At 46.7% G+C, this 21925-nt stretch overlaps 1 protein-coding gene across 3 annotated transcripts; it reads right to left on the bottom strand.

Annotated features, from left to right (window-relative positions):
* Window positions 1-514: 514 nt before the first annotated feature.
* Tdg (thymine DNA glycosylase) lies at window positions 515-20784 on the bottom strand. Of its 3 annotated transcripts, none has more exons than XM_028880286.2 (10): window positions 20680-20784; window positions 14333-14466; window positions 11311-11552; window positions 9715-9784; window positions 7525-7660; window positions 7286-7368; window positions 7101-7195; window positions 3547-3718; window positions 2809-2934; window positions 515-2456 (listed from the first exon to the last, which is right to left on the bottom strand). In XM_028880286.2, exons 2-10 carry the CDS (start codon window positions 14415-14417, stop codon window positions 2314-2316), a joined length of 1152 nt encoding a protein of 383 aa, XP_028736119.1. In that variant the 5' UTR covers window positions 14418-14466; window positions 20680-20784; the 3' UTR covers window positions 515-2313. The 3 variants fall into 3 exon arrangements, with proteins under 3 accessions (XP_028736119.1, XP_028736117.1, XP_028736118.1); XM_028880284.2 differs by lacking the exon at window positions 20680-20784 and adding an exon at window positions 20572-20669; XM_028880285.2 differs by lacking the exon at window positions 20680-20784 and adding an exon at window positions 20572-20669 and having other exon boundaries at window positions 515-2453.
* Window positions 20785-21925: the final 1141 nt, after the last annotated feature.

Genomic DNA, 21925 nt, shown 5'->3' with positions numbered 1-21925 from the left:
TGCATGTGCCACCATGCCTGGCTGTAGGTTTTTTGTTTTTTTCTTAAATTTTTTGACAGGTTGCCAGTTTTGTCCCTTTTTTTTTTTTTTGAGACAGGGTTTCTCTGTGTAGCTTTGCGCCTTTCCTGGAACTTACTTGGTAGCCCAGGCTGGCCTCGAACTCAGAGATCCGCCTGCCTCTGCCTCCCGAGTGCTGGGATTAAAGGCGTGCGCCACCACCGCCCGGCTCAGTTTTGTCCTTTATAAAAATTTAAAACTAAAAAAAAATAAATATCGCTTGGTGGTGTTGCATGCCTTTGATCCCAGCTTGGGAGGCGGAGGCAGAGGCAGGTGGATCTTTGTTGAGTTAGAGGCCAGGCTGGGCTACAGAATGAGTTCCAGGACAGCCAGGGCTACACAGAGAAACTCTGTCTCAAAAAACAAACAAAACACACACACAAACACACACACACACACACACACACACACACACACACACACACACACGGTAACTCTACAAATAAAATATTCAAGCTTTTATGATTTTCCTCATGTATTACTCTACAAGTTAAATATAATAGAAAGTAAACTGTCTTCAGGTTTAAAGCAAAGAACACCATTAAGTCTTTCTACAGAAAAGCCTGTTCCTTAAGCATAGCCATTCTTAATGTTTATTGTAAAAACCATCCAGACTTTCATATGAATTTAAAATCTCAGTATTATAATGGAGAAAACCCCATCCTGTCATGTGCAGGATACATCAACATTTACAACTCATTTGCCATGTTCAATGAAAAATGCTGGGCTGTTTCAGAAGACTCTCACACCCATTCTCCAGAGTGACATAATTTAAAGGTATTTCTCTACTCAAGGAAATCTATGGGAAAGCTACAACAGTTATATACCAAAGCAATACCTAGTTACATGCTTTACATAGTCCCATGAAAAAAATAATTCAACTGGTCCTAATCCCTGATGCAAGGCACTTCAAAGCACCCGCACAAAATGTCCATGTAAACAGCAGTGCAGTACACCTTTTAAATAACATGACTCTACACGGCTCGACTAGACGTAAGGAAAATAAAATCCATCATTGCCACAGCTAAAAGGCATGTTAAGATTCACAAGAAACTGCTTCTCTGCAGACTACTTAACCTCTGTGGAATACAAACACCGCACAGACATTTCATACTGCAAAACCAGCATGCTCCTTGGGTATGCATCAAGTCAGAATATTCATGAGTGATCAGGACTGAATGTACTAGGTATTTCTGAATACCCGGTTTTAATATCCACCAGCCCCAATGGGCTGGACTATATGTAGCACCATGGAAAATGCGTTAGAAACCTTTACAAAGGTACAAATTCCAGCCAACCTTTTCATGAGGTTCACTTGGTCCACAGTAACAAACAGTAGTGACAATCATTTTTAAATTATTGACTCATTAGTTTTAACTAGCAAGAAAAATTCTACATTATCTTAGTACATCCCATGTACACACAGCACCAGTTTAAACAGAATTATCAAACACCTCCAGCATCCTGTTGCTCTCCCTGAAAGTTCATTTCTTACCACTTTCCAGTCAAGGATAAAATTAGAACAGTGATAAACACTGACGGGGAAATTCAGTAAAACACACAATTGGCAAACGTAAAAGGTCTACGGCATTCTCAGGAACCTACCAGCTCAGCAGAGCAGTTTCTGTCTCTGAGAGGACCAGCACACAGGAGCAGGAGGCCGAAGGCAGGGCTTAGGCCCATCAGGTCAGACCACACTCTGATTCTATTACTAAGCAACTGCCATATACACCATCTGGAGAGTGTGACTAGGAAGTTCTGAGTTTACCCCCAGCTTCCAAAACTAACCAGACTCCACTGAGGGTTGGTTAGCTTCTTACATGGAAATCGGCACATCTGCCTTTACCAGTTTGATTCTTTCTAGCATGCCCCTCTGAGGCATTAAAAGGGATAATGGCATATATAGGTATGCACAGTCAAGAATCAACTATAAATAGTCAGACTGTTGTGTTTTAAAATTACATCAAAGTAACTCCCCAAAGAAAACCAGTTTCTTCATAAATGAAATATAGTATATAAAAAGCTGGGGTGATGGGTAATTCAAATACAAAACTCAGGTAGAAAACACCCTATTTTTTCCCTTCCAGACTACATAGGTTCATACAGTTGACCCTACCATGTAACTGCTCCATATATAATTACACCACTAGCGTAAAGTACTATGCATACTAACTCTTCAGTTAGGAAACTGAGGTTCGAGGCCCTGCCAACTGCATTAAAACTGCAGCATTGAGGCAGAGCGGAGAAGCACCATCATTAAGCATGGCTTCCTTCTTCCTGTTCGTGGGTCCCACAATTGTTAAAAGACGGGATCTGGTCTGTAAATGACTGTGCCATCCACTGCCCATTTGGAAGGTCACCAGGGGCCGCTTCTCTTCTCGGCTCCGCACCGTCAGCTGCTAGGAAGGGAAAGAATCTTAGTTCATTGTCAAGTTTCAACTGATCTTATCGGGAGATCTTTAAAGTGCATTAAAAAATTATTAAGATACTGAGCGAGTTTTTAAAAACAGTGTTAAGTTTCTACTAGCTTTTCAAATCGAGGACTGAGAAATCATCATTTGTTATTCAGGGAGGGAGATGTTAGTGGGTTGTTTAGAAGCCATGAATTAAGAAAATGATGTGAAAATCTTTAGTCCCTTAACTACATTTTTAGATTAGTATCCCTAAATCTCCAACAATTACTTTCTTTTTCTATTACATGCCCATTGCCTCCCAATCCCCTGAAAGGAACAAATCTGGATGGGAACATACTTAGCCCATTTGAAGGAAAGCTGTGAGGTTCACTATTACATGGGTTTTCACCATAAGCACTGCCATACGCTGCTTCGTAGCCAGGATCATACTTTTCTTCCTTAACAGCCATCTTCTTTGCATCCTCTGTGGGGAAGGTAAAGATGACTGAAATTGATGTTGTAAAAGTTTTCTATAAATTCAGCTGAGTTACATAATTTGCTGCAGTTTTTTTTTAAGATTTGTTATTTTTATTTATGTGTGTGTGTGTGTGTGTGTGTGTGTGTGAGAGAGAGAGAGAGAGAGAGAGAGAGAGAGAGAGAGAGAGAGAGAGAGATGCATGCAGGTGTGCAGGTGACCAAGGAGGCTAGAGGGCAACGGATCCCCCGGAACTGGAATTACAGGTGACCGTGAACCGCCTGAGGTGGGTTCTGGGAACCGAACCTGGTCTCTGCATGATCAACAAATGTTTTTACGCACTGAGCAATCTCCCCAGCCCCATTTGCTGTTGTTCTTACAATTCTTTGGAGCATATACTAAGTTAGCTTGTAAGAACTGGAAAATCCACCACACTCAGTTTTAGGCAGGGAGGCGGTCCTTAGACCCAAAACAGGGAAACCGTGGTACAAGGAGACCCAAACAATCCGTTACCAGAGCATCTGGCTCCAATAAAATGTCCCTTCTTCCTGCTAGAAATCCACACCTCCCTTCTGTTGCAGACACACAGGTCATTGATGAGGGAATGGAATGGTAGCAAACCTTGTGCGAGCTGCAGGTCGAACGTGTACTGCACCTCCTGGACGTCTGTGTTCCGCTCAATGCCCTTCAGCTGATCTCGTAAATCCTTCAGCTTAATGTAGTAGTGAACTTTGTCCTGGGCTCGGGGGAACTGAGCACATCTGGCACTGGAAGACGGCATGACGTAGCAGAGCTGGGATCAACAAGTTTTAGAGGTTCAGAGATCTTAACATTTGATTGAAATTACTCACACTGTGGTCAGAAAAACTTACCTTTATTTGGCATAATAACTTGAAACTTAAATTAAGAGATGGCTCCCCGCAGTGTTCCTCTATCAATCAAGTCTTTTCTTTCCATAGTAAATAAACACTTCACGATTCAAGAGGAACAGAAGGGTGCAGCATTTCTGTTGACGTTTACCCTCCCAGCTCTCTGTCCACTCAGCTTCCTTTGCTGAGACAATCCCTCTCAGGAGTCCCCGAGGTGTCCGTGGCCAATCCAAGGCATCTAGGGTATCAACTACCCCACATCCCTTTTCCTAACACACAAACACAATGTGCTCTACTTCCCCACACCCCGCTCTTCTCTTCACCCAACAGTGTATCGCAGAGATGTTCTGACCATTTAGCAAGGAAAAAAAAAAAAAAAAAAAGCCTTTTAAACGAAGTTATTCAGGCCTTTTATAAGTTATTAACCCGAGCCAATTGTAGATTTAGGTTGTCATGAGTTCTTTTATCAACTATTGGAAAAAGCTTTATACAGCATTACTTTGGAGATTTCCCAAGAAGTTGGATAAAATACCAGAAGTAGCTGGGCGGCGCACACCTTTAATCCCAGCACTCGGGAGGCAGAGCCAGGTGGATCTCTGTGAGTTTGAGGCCAGTCTGGGCTACAGAGCAAGATCCAGGACAGGCACCAAAACTACAGAGAAATTCTGTCTCAAAAAACAAACAAACAAACAAACAAATACCAGAAGTAGAAAGCTACAGGGAAAGACACATTTATCATTTTGGTTGGTGACAAATTGTCCTTCAAAGGGCAGAAGTTGCTTCTGTCCTCTCTACACACAAGTGAGGTGATGGACTACTATATCTATGGTGATTTTTAAAGTTGGTTTCTTTATCATATATTATTTTGCTTTGACTATAGCATATTTAGAGAAATTCCTAATTGATACAGACATGCAGGTGAGTATGTTAGCATGTTTTATAACAGCACATTTTCAAGATATTCTTTAATTAAAATGACCCAGAGTAGACTGTCTGGGTATAGCGGTGCACACCTTTAATCCTAGCACTCAGGAGGCAGAGACAAGTGGATCTGTGTAAGTTTGAGCTTAGTCTGCATAGTGAGATCCCTACCCACCCACCCACCCACAAACACACAAAGTAAAAGAAAGTAAACTGTTTTTTCTTTGAGCTAAATCACTAGCAACATGAGTGGCTTCTTAGTTTATGGTCAAGAGTACAGTGTCTAAGATAAACGCAGGGCCAAGAGGACCGTCCCGTTGCCACGGTTACTTCTCGGCTATCAACTGACCCAGATCTACAATCACCTGTGAAGAGGAACTTCACCTGAAAAATTACCCAGATCAAACTAGCCTGGGCCTTGCCTGTAAGCGCTTTCTCATTTTGGGGTGCGGGGTGGTGGTGGGGGGCATGTGGTGTGTGTACAAGTGGAGGTCAGAGGACAACCTGTGGGAGTCTGTTCTCTCCTTCCACAGTATGTTGTCTGGGGACTGAACTCAGGTTGTCAGGCTTGGCAGCAAATGTCGTAACCCAGTCAATAACCAACCTGCCAGCCCCAGGAGGCGTTTTCTTAAATGCTAATATTTGGGAGAGCCCCGCCCACTAAGAGGAGCGCCATCCCTCCGGAGCCTGTTTTGTTTGTTTTAAGATGTAGTTTATGTGCGCGGGTGTTTTGCCGGCACGTCTGTCTGTGTGAGGGTGCCAGATCCCCCAGAACTGGAGGTACAGACAGTTGTGAGCTGCCATGTGGGTGCTGGGAATTGAACCCGGGTCCTCTGGGACAGCAGCCAGTGCTCTTAACCACGGAGCCATCTCTCCGGCCCCAGCGCCTGGGCTGCATAAGAAAGCAGGCTGAGCGAGCCAGAGGGGGCCAGAGAGCAGAGTGTGTCCAGTCTGCTTCCACTTCTGCTTCCCTCGACGGCGACGGCGGTGTGTGATTTGTAAGTGGAAACAGATCTCTTCTTCCCAAGCTGCCTTTCGTCATGGTGTTTATCACAGCGAGAGGACAAACTAGGATTGCTCACCAATCAAGTGTATATAGGAAAGCAGAGAGGGAGAGAGTTGGGGCTCTTTTTTTTTTTTTTTTTTTTTTTTGAGACAGGGTTTCTATGTGTGGCCCTGACTGTCCTGGATCTCACTCTGTAGACCAGGCTGGCCTCGAACTCACAGAGATCCGCCTGCCTCTGCGTCAGTGTGCACCATGTGGTTTTTAGAAAGCTGTGTACAGGGTAGGCCTGGTGGCACAGGTTTCTAATCCCGTCCTCTACTCAGGAGGCTGAAATCGGAGGATGGCCAGTCCAAGGCCAGCCTGAACTAGAGAGCGATTTGAAGACCACTCTGGGCAACCTAGTGAGACTCTGTCTCAAAACAAAAAGTAAAAAGAAGGCTGCGTGCGGACATAGCTCAGTAGTAGATCACTCGCCTAGCATGTGAGAAACCCAAGGTTCAATCCCGATTACCCTGCCCCTTCAACTGAACAATAAAAGACAGCTGTATAGAAAACCATGTGTAAGCGGGCCAGGGCATAGCTGAGTGGCCATAATTGCCTGACGTGCATAGAGACCTAGGTTTGATCCCCAGCCAACAAGACAACCGAAAACCTGTATACTTAGGTACTAAAAAAAGAACAGTAAACAAAACTGAAACCAAATGTCTGCAGATACGCTGCGGAAATTAGTTTGAAATCACTATACGGGGCTGGAGAGATGGCTCAGTGGTTAAGAGCACTGGCTGCTCTTAGAGAAGGCTCAGGGTTCAATTCTCAGCACCCACATGGTGGCTCACAAATGTCTCCATCTCCAGTCCTAGGAAATCTGGTGCCCTCTTCTGGCCTCCATTGGCATTGCACACATGTGGTACACAGACATATGCCAGCCAAACACCCATACACATAAAAATAGATAACTAAATGAAATGTTAAAAAGAGAGAAAACCACAGGCTGTCTCGTATCTTTGGTAGTGTGGCAGTACCAAACAGAAGGTTGGCTGGGTGTCTGTCTACCATGTATGGCTCGAAAATTAAGCTGGGATTAAATATATAAATAAAGTAGTGAATTTTACCAATGAAGACTGTGTTTATATGTCCGTCTGAATTTTTAAGTAACTGCCATTGATGATACTCTGAATGTAGTGTGAGCCAGTTTCTCTGATATTTAGCTAACTTTTAAAATAAAACTCTAATTGCGTCTGAAAGTGTAAGCTGATAATGATTTACTACAACAGATGGCTCTTTTCATGGCAAAAATGCCAATGTCTGAGACAAATGAAAAGGCCAGCTAGCTGGAAGTCCCTGCGGAGCTGGTTTACAGATGTACTTAGAGGACTTACAGTTTCTGTGTCGGGGATCTTGTGGGGCTGAAGGCCAAATTCCAAGTTCTTAACCTTCACTCCAAACACCTCTTTACTGAAAATTTCATAAATACCTAAAATAGAAAACCACACACATGTTTAACGCTGCCCTTGACATCAGCAGAGAGAAGATAAAGATGCAGATATAAAGATAAAAATCTTACATTTTCCATTAAACACGGCTATACGTGGCTGGTATTTCTGCAGTTTCTGCACCAGGATTCGCCCTCCTTCCCGGAACTCCTTACTGAAATTGAGTGAAGAAGCAGTGAGGAACATAAACAGCAGTGTTTGCTCAATAAACATCACACACACACACACACACACACACACACACACACACACACACACACAGTGCTCCTAAGTAACACGAGAGCCCCGCCACCAGATGCTCTATAGCTACCTAGACAGATCCTTGCTGCCCGGCGTCGTCCTCTCCACCATGTTGGTGAATCCGATGCCATACTTCCCGGGCAAGGTGTGGTCGTCCATGTGATTCAGCTGAACCTCACTCAGCCCTGACATGAACAGACACTTCCCTGTGAAAAGAAGACGCTGTCACTTCCACAGAAAGTGGAAAGCTTTTGCCAGAAAACTGATGGAATAGTCTACATCCTGTTCTTAAAACTGAAGGGAGATAAAGGACTTTAAGTCTATTAAAAATCAGTACCTAGGCCTAATACCATATTGAGCAATGACAGCAGGCTGGATACCATGCTAATCTCTATGATTTCAATAACCGTCATTTTCCTACAACAAACTATTATCTTCTTTGCACCACAGCTTCGAACCGTGTTCTCACCCAGTTATTGGTAATGTCACCATCCACCTTTGGACTATCCGACAGACTAAACTAAAATACCTTGAGAGTGGAGAAAACTAAGACACACTTTCTCAGAATTAAAAAAGGGGGGGGGCGGGGGACACTATGGTGTGGGTTCAAAAGTACATTAGCACCTAGCCTAAACATCTGGAAGCTTACTCTCAGATAAGCAGTATTATGTGAGGACACGGGCTGCTCTAGTAGGCAGTGGTAAAGGGTCTGTCCGTATGAACAACTTCATATGGAGACCAACACAGTAGTAGTACCTGTTTTTAAAGCTCACTGTCAAAGAACGAGCCTTTGCTATTTTCTTCTAAAGGAACTGTCTTTAGAGAATGTCTCATACCAAAGCATTTTATATATAAGTGATATCTAAAAATCAATTAATTTCTTTTAAGAAACTTCTTTTAATGTGTATGGGTGTGTATAGTTACGGTTTCTATTGCTGTGATAAAGACCATGACCAAATGCAATTTGTGGAGGAATGCGTTTATTTCAACTTCCGTCTCTCAGGTCACACTCCATCACTGAGGGAAGTCAGAGCAGGAACCTGGAGGCAGGAAGTGACGCAGAGGCCACGGAGGATGCTCCTTACTGGCTTGCTCAGCCTGCTTTCTTACACAACTCAGGGCCACCTGCCCGGGGTGGGATCACCTACAATGAGCTGGACCTGGACCCTCCCAATCAGGAAAATGCCCCACAGCCCAGTCTGGTGGTGGCATTTCTCAACTCTTACCAAATTGCTCTGAGTTTGTGTCACACTGACCAAGAAAGAAAAAGAAAAACAACCGTAACAGGGTGTTTTGCCAAAACAGGGCACCATGTGGGTGCTGGGACTCTAACCCGGGTGCTCTGGAAGAACAGCCAATGCTCTTAACCGCTGAGCCACCTCTCCAGCTCCACAATCAATACTTCTCATCTCTCCAAGGAAATAACACTTACAAAAATCTAGGAACACCAATACTTTTGTCCACAACCGTGGTTCTCGACCTTCCTAACAGTTCCTCATGCTGTAGTGACCCCCAACCATAAAACTACTTTCACGGCTACTTCATAGTGGTAATTTTGGCACTGTTATGAATTGTGATGTAAATATTTTTGGAGATAGAAGTTTGCCAAAGGGGTCACAACCTATAGGTCTACACTGTCATAGCAAAGTACTATTGTTACTGTATCTGTGGGATACACACACACACACACACACACACACACACACACACACACACACACACACCCTTCTTTTAAAAACAAAACAAAACAAAACAAAAAAACAAGGCCAGGCATAGTAGTGCAGGCCTTTTATCCCAGCACTCGGGAGGCAGACCAGGAGGATCTCCGTGAGTTCAAGGCCAGCTGTCTGTATAGTAGTTCCTGAACAGCCAGGATTGCGTAAAGAGACTATCTCAATTAAAAAAAAAAAAAAGTAATAACAATAATAAATAAGTATCTAAAACCTTGGAAACATTTTGAGCAAAGAGAGGGGAGGGAGGCCAGTCAGGTGTAGAATACATGCTTAGCATGCTCAAAGTCCTGGTTTGATCCCCAGCTCCACAGAAAGCATCACAAAGTGCTGTTCCCTGCCCTTCTGCTCCCTAGCATACAAAACCGTGAACAATGGCACACCATGTCAGACCCCTGACCTTCCTGTACAGACTCAGAGAAACATGCAATCTGCATACATTTTATTTGTATCATTCTCATGACTGTAAGACTAATGAATCCTAAAGAAAGAGCTCATTCTAAAGTGCCTTTTCAGAAGTAGACACTTACAGAAATGGTTTCCAGGTCCAGGGTAGTGATGCCCTTTGTAAGCAGCCATTAGTCCTGGGTTAATGCCGATCTAGAAAACAGAACAATTAACTAGCTTTAGCTTTAACTCAGACAAACATCACATTTTATTTCATATGCAAAATCCAGGTGAAAGGCAGGCTGTTCTGTTACCGCCACACCCCCTACAGTATGCAGTATACTAAATTATTTTCTGTTTTTCCTTAAAAAAAAAAAATCTCCATTTAAAAACAAAACAAAAACAAAAACAAACGAGCGGAGGCTGTCTGTGACTCTTTTGCCTACTTGTGGACCTTTCCCCTCCCACTGTGCTGCCTCATCCAGCCTAGATGTGATGGTATGTGCCGGGTCTTATTGTAGCTGGCTGATGTCTCCCAGGAGGCCTGTTCTTTTCTGAGGGGAGGTGGAGATGGGGGTGCATCTGGGGGAAGAGGAGGGGGAGAGACTTGGGGGGAGGGGAGGGAGAGGAAACTGTGACCTGGATATAATATGTAAGAGAATAAAAAAAAAAGGAAAAAAAAGAAAGCCAAGCTGTGGGGTAGTACATGCCTTTAGGGAGGCAGAGGCAGGTGGATGGATCTCTGAGTTCGAGGCTAGCCTGGTCTATAGAGAGAGTTGCAGGACAGCCAGGACTACACAGAGAAACCCTGTCTTGAAAAACAGACAAAAATAAAAGGTAGACTATTTGATAAGAAAAAAAGAGGAGGAAGGAAGGACAAGAGGTTCACTGGGTGGTGAACACAAAGTGCATCATGTACATGTATGAAACAATGAAGCCTGGTATGTTGTGCAATTACATGCTAAAAAATCAAAGAAGTCAGGCTTAAGCCTTCGGGCTTTTATACAGGGGTGGCAGATAAAATGGAATTGATCATAACTGTTGCAGCATAAACTCCTTTCTAAAATCTGCTGCTCTTTTCAAAAAACCAACTGGACCCCCAATGAGGCTGGCTGCCTGCAGTCAGGAAAGATGCAGGTCGTCCAGCAGCCAGTCCGAGCCATGTCCTGCCAGCATCCCAGGAAGTAACTTTCTCTCCAGAACGCCTACACAGCTGTCCACCGGTGTTCACTAGGCTCTAGTGTTTCTTACATTATAAACAGAAGCTCAGATTTAGTATTGGCTGGCTGGATGTGGTGGCACAGGCGTATAATAGAGGCACCAGGATTGCTACAAGTTTGAGGCCTGCCAGGGCTACACGGTGAGTGTATTTCAAAATACCAAAAAGCAAAAACAATCCAGTACCATCATTTACTGAGTGCTACCAACTATCCCGCAATCTAAGTGGTTCACACGGGTTATTTCATTCAAGGGAGGCAGTCACACGTTTTATCAATGAAATACTGTAAAGATGAAGGCCCGCCCAGGGCCTTCCCTTGTTGGAAGGTTTGAACCCAGGCAGTCCCAACGTCAGACTCACCTCTTATTCACCCCCACGTAACTCAACCTCAGGAAGGCAACACCACTCACCCCCAGAAGAGTCTCAGAAACCCTCTTTTCAGAAGATTGCTATTGGTAAGGACCACTCTAAGATAATCCTCTAGTGACATTCACTGTCTGCCAAGGACAAAAATGCTTACGATCACAATGTCCAGATTGAAGGTCAAAATGTCAGGGAGAGTCTTGGTCAGAAGCTCTGCTTCAGAAACGCCGTTGAAACGGTCCACTTTTCTTTTCACTTTAAAGGTGTCCGTGATTTTTTCTTGCTTCTCTTTTGATTTTGCAGACTTGCCAGATTTTTTTGACTCAGCAGGTTTTTTGGGTTCCACGGGGTCCTTGGGTTCTGAGGCTCTGGTTTTCCTTTTCCTTCTTTTTGGGGCCTCTGAAACACAGTGATTTCCAGAATCTTTAATTTAGAAACTGCAGGAAATTCCACAGCAGTCGCCCTAGGAACACCCATGCTATCGGATTCCAGTTCCGGCCTTGTATTTCCCAACACTGGGCGGCAGTGTGTTCCCTCCTTTTCCCTCCATCTAGGCACACGTGACAGTCACAGGATGATTTCCTGTACAATCTCACTTGGCTTGCTGGTTTCTCCAGGGATCTATGAACCACTTTTTAGGAATTCAATCAGTACATGAATAATTAAGTAAACAAATTTCTGAACAAGGCCAGACAAGGTGGTGCACATCTTTAATACCAGCATTCAAGAAGCAGAAGCAGGCAAAGAACTTCTATGAATTCAAGGTCAGCCTGGTCTACAGTGAGACCCTGTCCTCAAAGGGAGAGGTTTTAACTGACTTTAAGGCTGAACAATGTGTGTTGAGGGCAAATCTGGCCATTAGAGTGTGTAACGCCACCCGTCATTTCTGCCTGACAGTCCTGACGGTCAAGCGTCTCTTGACAATGCTGATGTCTCCTGAGGCTGAGAAACACAGATTTACGGTTATTCAACAGGAACCCTTGGTTCCCTCAGCCTGCATTCTCTGGATGCTTTCCTGTTTTCTCAGGCTTCTGTCCGTCCCACCAAGCCTGGAAGGCTGCTTCAGCCACTCCCTACCAGGGCTCTACCACCACAGACGAGCAGCTGGGGAAGCCAGCTCCCTGTCGGCAAACAGAATCGAGGCAGGAGGCAGCTCGGGCTGATAAATTAGGTGCAGCCCTGGAACTATATATCAGCTATGAGCACATTCCTAATATAAATACTGCTGCTGCTGCCCACCTCCACTCTTCAATCTTCCGCTTCCAATTCTTTATCTCAGTGTGCGGCACTTCCTGCAACCAACTGCAGGTCAGAAATCTAAGAATGCTTTGGATAATGCTTTGTCCACCAGAGGTTCCTGTGTTTGGAGGCTTCGTCCCACGGTAGCTGTGGAACCGTTAAGAGGTGGAGCCACGCAAGGGTCCTTGGGTTAACTGGGGGAATACCTGCCTGTCACCGTGACTTTCTGTCTGGGGATGGGATTCTCTCTCACATTAACTTCTGCCACTGTGGTGCCAACTGCCAGGAGGTCTTCCCTGGAGCTGAGCAAATGCTGGTGCTATGCCCTGAACCTTCAGAACAGTGCACACCCCCATCTCGGAGCTGGAGAGCTGGCCTAGTGGTTAAGAGTGGCCGCTCTTGCAGAGGACCTGGCACTCACATGGCAGCTCACAGCCATCTCTAACTCCAGTTCCAAGGGATCCCACACCCTCTTCCAGCCTCCGGAGGTACCCGACATGTAAGCAGTGTACAGACAATGCATGGAAAACACCCATACACATAGAACATTAAACAATCAAAACCACACTTTTTAAAAATGTCACTGGGGCAGGGATATAGCTCAGTGGTTAAGAGCACATCGGTTGTTCTTCCAGAGGACCCAGGTTCAATTCCCAGCACCCACACGGCAGCTCACACCAGTCTGTAACTCCAGTTCCAGGGATCTGATGCCCTCTTCTGGCTTCTGTGGGTACCGGGTACACATGTGCATAGACATACACACAGGCAATACACACATAAACATAAACATAGTAATAACAATAAAAGGGGCATCAGGATCATGATGGGGAAACCTACAGAGACAACCAGATCAAACTAGTGGGAACTCATGAACTTTAGACCAACAGCTGCGGAGCCTCCACAGTACTGGACTGGACCCTCTGCATAAGCGAGACAGTTGTGTAGTTTGGTCTGCTTAAGGGGCTCCTGGCAGTGGGATCAGGATCCATCCCTGGTGCGTGAGCTGGATTTTTTGAGCCCTCTCCCTATGGTGGGACACCTTGTACAGCCTTGATTTGGAGGAGGGGCTTGGACCTGCCTCTGCTGACGCCCCGTGGGAGGTCTTACCTTGTTGGAGGAGGGAATAGGGGTGGGTTGGGGGGGGGGGAGACAGGGGGGCAGGATGAGGGAAGAGAGAGGGATCTGTAGTTGGCATACAAGAAAAAAAACCACAATAAAAATGTCATCCAGCCTCAAGGATGTCATTGTAATCATGTAATGGACTACGAGAGGTACTTACTTGCTGGTTCCTCCTCCTCCTCCCTCATCGTCCTCATGAAATACATGAACTACAGCCAAGTAATTCCACCTCGAGTATTGCCCAGCTCTCCCATGCTCTCCAGTATTCTCCGTCTCCTCCCCAGCTTACAGAAAGTCTACTCCACTCCCCGCCTTCACGCCTGTCTTGCTTTAATGTATCCTCCAGACCCACTTTCAAATGCCATTTAAGTCACTTCTTTGCTCCCAATCTCTCGACGGCTCTCTATTGCTTTGGGAGTAGAATGTGTACTCCTCGGGGTCAACCCGCCCTGACTGCCTTGTCTGGCCCCATTATCTACCATTTCCTTCCATGCTCCAGAAGCCACACAATCCCTCAGGTTTTCGGCTGCCATGCCTCAACCCTGTGCCCTCAGCTGGCCTCTTCCCTCCTCTGTTGTCCACGGGCTGTCATTCTACCCCGACATCAGAGCTCTTGTGTTAGTAGTCTGCTGCCGCTGAGCCCTTGGACCAAGTCAAATGCTAGTGCTAAGGTCTCAGGTCGCCATCTTGTCGTCCCCCCCACCCCTCCCCCCCACCCCAGAGCACTCAGTGTGCAGATGTGGAACTTTACTAACCGCTTTACCAGCGGAGGAGGCGTTCAGGGACGGGCCCACGGTTTTAAGCAGCGTGGTAAGAACTACCTGGTGCAGGCTCCTCCTGGGCAGGAGCTTCGGCCGGCATCTGCTCTTCAGTCATGACTGCCATGTTAGGGGCTTCAGCCATCATTGGTTGAAATGGAAAGGAATAGAAAGCTTGGACTTGCTCCAGGGAATAGCTGAAAGAACAATTAGGTAGAAGCTGTGAGTTTAAATGATCAGGTGTACAAGTCTTCAGAATCCAACCATTTTATAGCCAGATGGATCGTAGTCATTGTAACAGGAGAGAAGGACAGCCTACTCTTCAGTGCACATTCTTCCCTGACCTTTACCAAGTACTCACTACACAAACGTTAACTCCTACAGAGTATAGTGGCCCAATGTGCCACCAATGAAACCTGCCATTCCTCTCAAGGTGCCTACACTGTCCCTGAAACAAGATCATAGGATAGTCTATCTAGTAGATAGTCTTGAAGGGCTATCAATCCATATGAATTAAAAATATTCACAAATACAATTTATAGCCCCACAAACACTACTTGCCATCTTACACAAGGATTTCCCCATCCTAACAATATAACTTAGGTTTTCTTTTGGGTTGTGTGTGTGTTTTGTTTGTTTGTTTTCGAGACAGGGGCTGGAGAGACATGACGGAGCACTCACTGCTCTCTTGAGGATCCAGGCTCATCCCCAGCACCCACCTCAGGCAGCTCTCAATCTCCTGTAAGTCTAGTTCCGGGGACTGGACACCCTCTTCCAGAATTCCATACCCACTTGCACAGAGATGGTGCACACATTTTCATCCACCCACAAACACACGTAAAAAAGCAAAGGTCAAATGAGCCAATTCTGTAATTAGTCTTATCTCTGTAAAATGCCAAGTTAAAAGGTAACTTTTAAGTGCCATGCAGTGGCGGCACACACCTTTAATCCCAACACTCGGCAGCAAGGCAGGCAGATCTCTTGAGTATCAGGCCAACCTGGTCTACAGAGTTCCAGGATAGCCAGGGCTACATAGAAAAACCCTGTCTCAAACCACCCCCCTCCGCCCCACCCCATAAAAGGTAACAGTAGATTTCCCACACTGCCTGGCTGAGAGCTCTGCTCCCTTAAATCTTTGTTTAGTCCCCTGGGAACACCTTCCCCAGCTCAGCCCATGTGAGAGCACCATGCCCCGAGAACACCTGATGAAAGTGAGGAGAAATACTCTGGATGTTGACTATTGCTTCTCTGTCCCTGCTTGGAACCCTGAGCTATCACACGAGGCCTGGAAGGGGGCTCTTGAGCAGTACTGTATAGACTCCCCCGGTTCTGTTCAATCTGGAAATCAACTTCAGTTCCTCAGCACGGGTCACAAAGGGCACACAAGGTAACAGACTACCCGTGAGAACACAGCTAGAGTGTTGCATGCTAAAGACCACAGGGACCCAATCCCAGTGAACAGGCACTTGGTCTTCAAGGAGGGATGCAGGAGAGGAGGGTCGGCACCAGTGAGGAAAAATAGGAACAGGTACACAGAGCCTGGAGGTGGTGGTACAGCCTTTAACCCCAGCACTTGGGAGGCAGAGGCAGGCGGATCTCTGTGAGTTCGAGGCTACACAGTAAAAAAACCAAAAACCCAAAGCACACGCATGTGTGTGTGCATACACACATACACTCCCCCACACAATAATTTTAAAGGTCAATTTTATGTGTAAAAGTATTGTCTGCATATATGTATGACGTGTGCGTACAGTGCCTGTGGGGGGCAGAAGAGGGTGTCAGAGCCGCTGGAATTGAAGTTATGGAGCGTTGTGAGCCACCGTATGGGTGCTGCGCATCAAATCCAGGTCCTGTACTGTTAAACTCTCTCTCCATCCTCAAACTCTTATTTCTTTAAAATACTGTTCTCAAATTATATAACAACTCAATAAACTATTGTCATAAACGTGAGAAAATACTATGCAGCTACTAAAAGCTAATTGGCATTATGTAAAACTACAGAAAAAAAGGTAAACATTTAAAATATTTCTGTGTGGGCTTTTTGTTGTTTCAGACTAGGTCTCGTGTAGTCCCAGCTGGCCTCAATTCTACATAGCTCAAGGTGAACTTGAACTCCTGATCCTCCTGCCTCTATTTACCAAGTATTGGGATTGTAGGCATGTGCGATCGTGCCTGGCCATGAGAATTAAATGTGGCATCATGTGACTAGCTTCCTAAGACCCCAAACGAAAGAAAGGTGGAATATAACATTGTTTACGTGGGAATATGTGGAGGCAGCGGTCAGTATCAGGTATCGCCTTCGAGGACTTTCTAGCTTAGTTTTTGAGACAGGGTCTCACTGAACTTGAGGCATCCAGACCAGCCAGACCAACCTACCAGCAAACCACAGATCACCGCTTCCTCCCCTGTGGAAGGAAAACAGGCACACACCCGGATTTTCACACAGGCACCGCACAAACACCTTACCAAGTGAACCATCCCCCCAGTCCCATAACAGTCTTTTGTTGCTGTTGTTTGGTTGGTTTCTTGGTTTTTTGTTTGTTTGTTTGTTGTTTGTTTTCTTTTTCAAGACAGGGTTTCTCTGCGTAGCCCTGGCTGTCCTGGAACTCACTCTGTAGACCAGGCTGCCTCTGCCTATGTAACATTGTTACTTGGCAGAAGAAAGCAGTTCATGTACAGAGAAACCTTCTGAAACTTGAATGCTAGAAAACCAGAGTTCTGGATAACCCAATGGTCTATTATTGAACGGTAAGGTGGCAAGGGACACAAATTGCTTCAAGTTGCTCGAACTATTTTTTTTTTTTTTTTGAATTTTCGGAAGCTTTTCCTATGCTTGTCTACATGAGTTTATGTGATGTCTGTGGAGGTGAGAAGGGGAGTCAGTGCCCCCGTAACTGGAGTTATAGGAAGTTATGAGCCACCCATGCTCGTGATGGGGGAGAAACTCGTCCTCTGCAAGAGCAGCAAGTGTTCCTAACTGCTCAGTCATCTTTCTAACTCCCTGCTCAAAAGATTTAAGAAATATCTTTGTCACACACACACACACACACACACACACACACACACAAACACACACACACACTGGCTACTCCCTGGGATAGAATTCCGTAGTACTCCTGTTACGTCTCCAGGAGAGGGGCAGCTACAGGGAAAACCGAGTTATCATCCCTACTGTCCCCTTCCCCCTCCCTCACTACGCTAATGAAGAATTAGATTTAGCAGCCTCTACACTACGCAGGGCTCAATCTGTTGAGATCTGAACAGACCCTGTATTGTTCCTTTCCTGGTCGATGTGGCCAATACCTGGAAAAAGGCACCTTAATGGAAGAAGAGCTTCTTCCTATCCCAGCTCAGAAGAACTCAGTCCACCAGGCTGGGGAAGGCGTGGCAGCCAGAGCCACTTGGTCCATGGTGCTGATCAGGAAGCATAAAGGGGAATGTCAGCACTTAGCAGGCTCTTTCCTTTTCCCCAATCTGGGAACCAAGCCCAGAGAAGGATGGACAGAAAAATTAAAGAACACCAGAAGGGAAAGTCTTATTCCAGAGTTTGGCTATGAGTCAGAGTGTCAACACAACAGACAAAAATCACAATTCCCTACAGGGATTGCCTATCTTTCTAAGTACATCACAAGTAAGGATATTAAAAACAAGAACATAAGCTTAATCAGGCCCAGAGTGTTTGTGGCCTTAAGTTTTGACTCCTCTCACATCCTTAGATCACCTTAAGTCATCCTTGACACACCTCATAAAACCACTTACAATTTTACCTACAAGGGAAATTCTATTAGAGGAAAACAAACCAGTGCCATGGTTTGAATGATAACGGCCTGCATGGGCTCGTATACTTGCATGCTTAGTTCCCAGTTGATGAACTGTTTGGGAAGGATCAGGAGGTGTGGCCTTGTTGGAGGAGGTGTGTCACTGGGGGTGGGCTCTGAAGTCTCAAAAGCCCACACCAGGCCCAGGGTCTCTTTCTGCCTGCTGTTTTCAGGTCAGGATACAAAGCTCTTACTTAGCCACTCTTCCAGTGCCGTGGACTAACTCTCTGACACTGTCAGCAAGCCCCCAATTAAATGCTTTCTTTTATGAAAGTTGGTCATGGTGTCCCTTCACAGCAATCGAACAGTAACTAAGACAAATGTATATATCTTGTTTTCATGTAGTCTTTAAACTTAGCTGTAAATTACATCCCTCGAGCAATGCAGTAGAAAGACACAGGATTTTACACAAAGCCACTGAAGACATCTGTGGACTTCCATGTCTCAGGTGTGCACTGTCCTTTTAAACTAAGTACCCCTCTGCCGTGCTTGGGCCAGTGACATGGTTCAGCAGGCAAAGGTACTTGCCACCAAGACTGATAGCCTGAGCCTGGCACCTGGAACCCACAAGGGGAAGGAGAAAATAAACTCCAGAAAATGGTCCTCTGACCTCCATATTGGATGGGGCTGTGAAACTCGGGCATCCCCATATACACACATGCATGAGTGAATGCGTGCACACATACAGTAAAATCTAAAAATAAAACAAGTAAGTGCGTGCTTACAATCCCTTATCACTACCTAACAAGCTTACGAAATCTGCCTTGCTCTTTCTCATCCTGACATTCTTTTGTGCAGTTCAGTCCAAGATCCAGCTTCACTGAGCAGAGGTCTGCAAAGGGAAAGTTCTCTGACAGGACCGCCACATCCGGGGCAGCTCCTCAGGGGAACGTCTCTGGAAACACTCTAAAGACAGATCTGGAAGTGTGTCTTCTAGGTGACTCCAAGTCGAGTTGTGATGAACTATTATAGGCCCCAGACCTTCCATTCTGTGTGAAACTTCATATCTTGATAAAGACGTCCTGGTCTCTTTTCTTCCCCTATCTGCTGGTCTCAACTGCTGCCCACTGCCTCTTCTCACACTGCGGACTTCTCTCCTCGACCCCTCCTCCCGTAGACCCCTCCTCCCCTAGACCCCTTCTCCACCCCCTCCTATTTACTTCCTGTTCCCAGGACTGGTTCCTGTTGCTGTCTGTGGTCTACACACACACACACACACACACACACACACACACACACAGCTGATTAAGAGGTCTATGGAAAGTCACCACATTGTACACCTGTAATCCCAGCACTCAGAAAGCAGAGGCAGGGGGATGAACATAAGTGTGAGGCCTGCCTGGGGCTACAAAGCAAGACTGCCTCAAAGATTTAAAACAATATATATAGTTAAAAACAATTTAGATCTGCTGTGTTTTAAATCTTTATGGATTTCTCTAGAAACAAGGAGGAACTCCTTTACCTTTCAGTTATTTTACACTATTTTAAGGGTCCAGGTTGCCATTTTCTAAATACCTTTAGTCACCTGACTTTAACAAATACATATCACACTGAATGCTCACAAAGCAACAACCTGTGCTAATGGGCACTGCAAAGGGACACCACAAAAGTGCTGACAGAACTTGTGTGCACGTAACTGTGCCTTAGTTACGACAGGCAGTGAGCACAAAGACTTAGGGCCAACCAGAATTTCCAGTTCAAACCAGGCCCGGCAGTAAAGGCCCATCATCCCAGCCATTTGGGAGGCTGGGGCAGAAGGCCCATAACTTTACGGTCCATCTAAGTTTACAGACTAATCCAAGGCAAGCCCAGGTAACACAGCAAGACGTTTCAAAATAAAAAGCAAGATTTTGGTTGGGGGCATGACTCTGTGGTAAAGTGTTTACCTCGCATACTAGAGGCGCTGGACTCAATCCCCAATCACATCCTCCCAAATAATAATAATCCTGGTTCATTTTAACATCACTTCAACAGTATGACATCAAGGTTCCCTCCTCCCCCACTATTTGGTCTTGGTTAGGAGTGTGCCTGTGTGCAAACACACACACACACACACACACACACACACACACACACACACACACACGGAAAGGCACAACCTCTAGACTGCCTTCCTTGCGTGTTGTACACGCACACACCACACAGCCAGAGCATCCACCCGGGGAACCTTCACGGAGCTTCCCCGAGAGGATGCGGAGGACGCCCCCCCCCCCCCCCCCGGTCCGTCCACCGGGCACCCGCTCCATCTTTCCAGTTCCCGGCGATCGAGGCTGCGGCCGCGCACACCGCCTTTGAAAGCTCGCGGGTACCGGGGCCCGAGGACGGGAGCGGACTGGGGGGTGGGGGGTGGGGGTGGAGAGGTGGGGAGGTGGGGTGAGGAGGGAGGGGGAGGAGGACCGCGCGGGCCCCAGCGCGCACGCGCAGGCCGGCCTTTGTGCGGGCCGCGGCCCCCCGGCCGACCCGGGCCGCCAGCGTCCGCGTTACCTGCGCGCGCCCTCCGCGTCCATGGCGGCGCCGCCGACGGGGGCAGGGGCGGCCGCTGCTGCCGGGCCCACGGGCGGCCCCGCTCTGCCGCTCGGCGCGCGGACTCACCGCACGATCGGGGGGCGGCCGGCGGGCGGACGGACGGCGCTGGCCTCGGCCCCTCCCCTCGCCGCTGCATCACCAGGCGCACTTCCGTCCCCCTCCGGGGAGGCTCGCCGTCACGTGACGCGGGCCGTGCCAATGGGGTCCCCCCCACCCGGCCCGCCTCTCGGGGCGCCCCGTCCACCGCCTAGCCTTTCGGGAAACGTGGAGGACCGACCGGGAGGTGGCCCGGGGAAGCGCCCGGCTGACGTCAGCTTTGGTGGGCCCTGCAGTTTCCGGCTAGGCGGCGGCCTTTGGGGGGCGATGCTGTGGGTGGACGGTTGTGCCGGGTGCCGAGTGCGTGTCTCTCCACCCCGGGTTTTGTGCCCATCAGAAACTCGGCCTGTCGTGGGCCCCGCGTGGTGGCGCACGCACTCTCGTGGAAAAGTGCAAAAGCAGGAGGGTCTGAGTTCGGTGCCGGCCTGATCTACAGAGCGAGCTTCTGGACAGCCGGGTCTACGCACAGAAACCCTGTCTCGAAAGACCAAAATTAATATAATAATAGTGATGATAATAATAATAATATCATAATGTTGTTAAATAAATTAAAACTGTATCTTAACCAAAACAACCAGAAAACTGCCTTTATTGTCAGTTTCTGTGATGGGGACTAAGGAATTTCTGTTTGGAATTGGAAAACCTAAAAGTTGGGAGCTACTGCCGTTCGGGGCTCAGTTTATTAATCTGTAAAGAGGCTCTTTGTAGATGGACGCACACTCACCTTTTAAGTCCATGAGGCTAGATGCGTCGCGGTGTCCCTCAATCTTACACACCAATCCCACTTTTACTTCTCAGCGGTTCTTTTGGTTTTTGAGACACTCATTCTGTCCCTGACTGGCTTAGAACTTGGCGGCTGTAGTCCAGGCTGGCCTTAATTTAAGGCAATCCTCCTGCTTCAGTCTCTTGAGTACTGACTGGGATTACAGGCATGTGCCGCCTCACTTAGCTTTTGGTGGTCCTCAGAGTGGGTTTCTGTTTCTTGACGTCTGTCACGGGTGTTTGTGCGAGACTCCGTTAGAAAACTCTTCTAGTGATAGATAGGCTTGCCACACTCTTCAGGTTACATGACGAAAGACGTGGCTGTGAATTAGACTTGCCTAGTTTGAGTCACAACAGAGGTTCATTTGTCAACTTACAACGATTTCTCACTCCTGTGATACGTGAGCTCAGAGATGGCCACGGCTTTGTGCTCCATGAGTCTTTCATTCTAGGG

Source organism: Peromyscus leucopus, chromosome 18 (assembly GCF_004664715.2).
Source record: "Peromyscus leucopus breed LL Stock chromosome 18, UCI_PerLeu_2.1, whole genome shotgun sequence".
In the NCBI taxonomy this organism is placed as follows: domain Eukaryota; kingdom Metazoa; phylum Chordata; class Mammalia; order Rodentia; family Cricetidae; genus Peromyscus; species Peromyscus leucopus.
The sequence above is the reverse complement of the archived record's forward strand: the minus strand, read 5'-3'. Positions and strand labels throughout refer to the sequence as shown.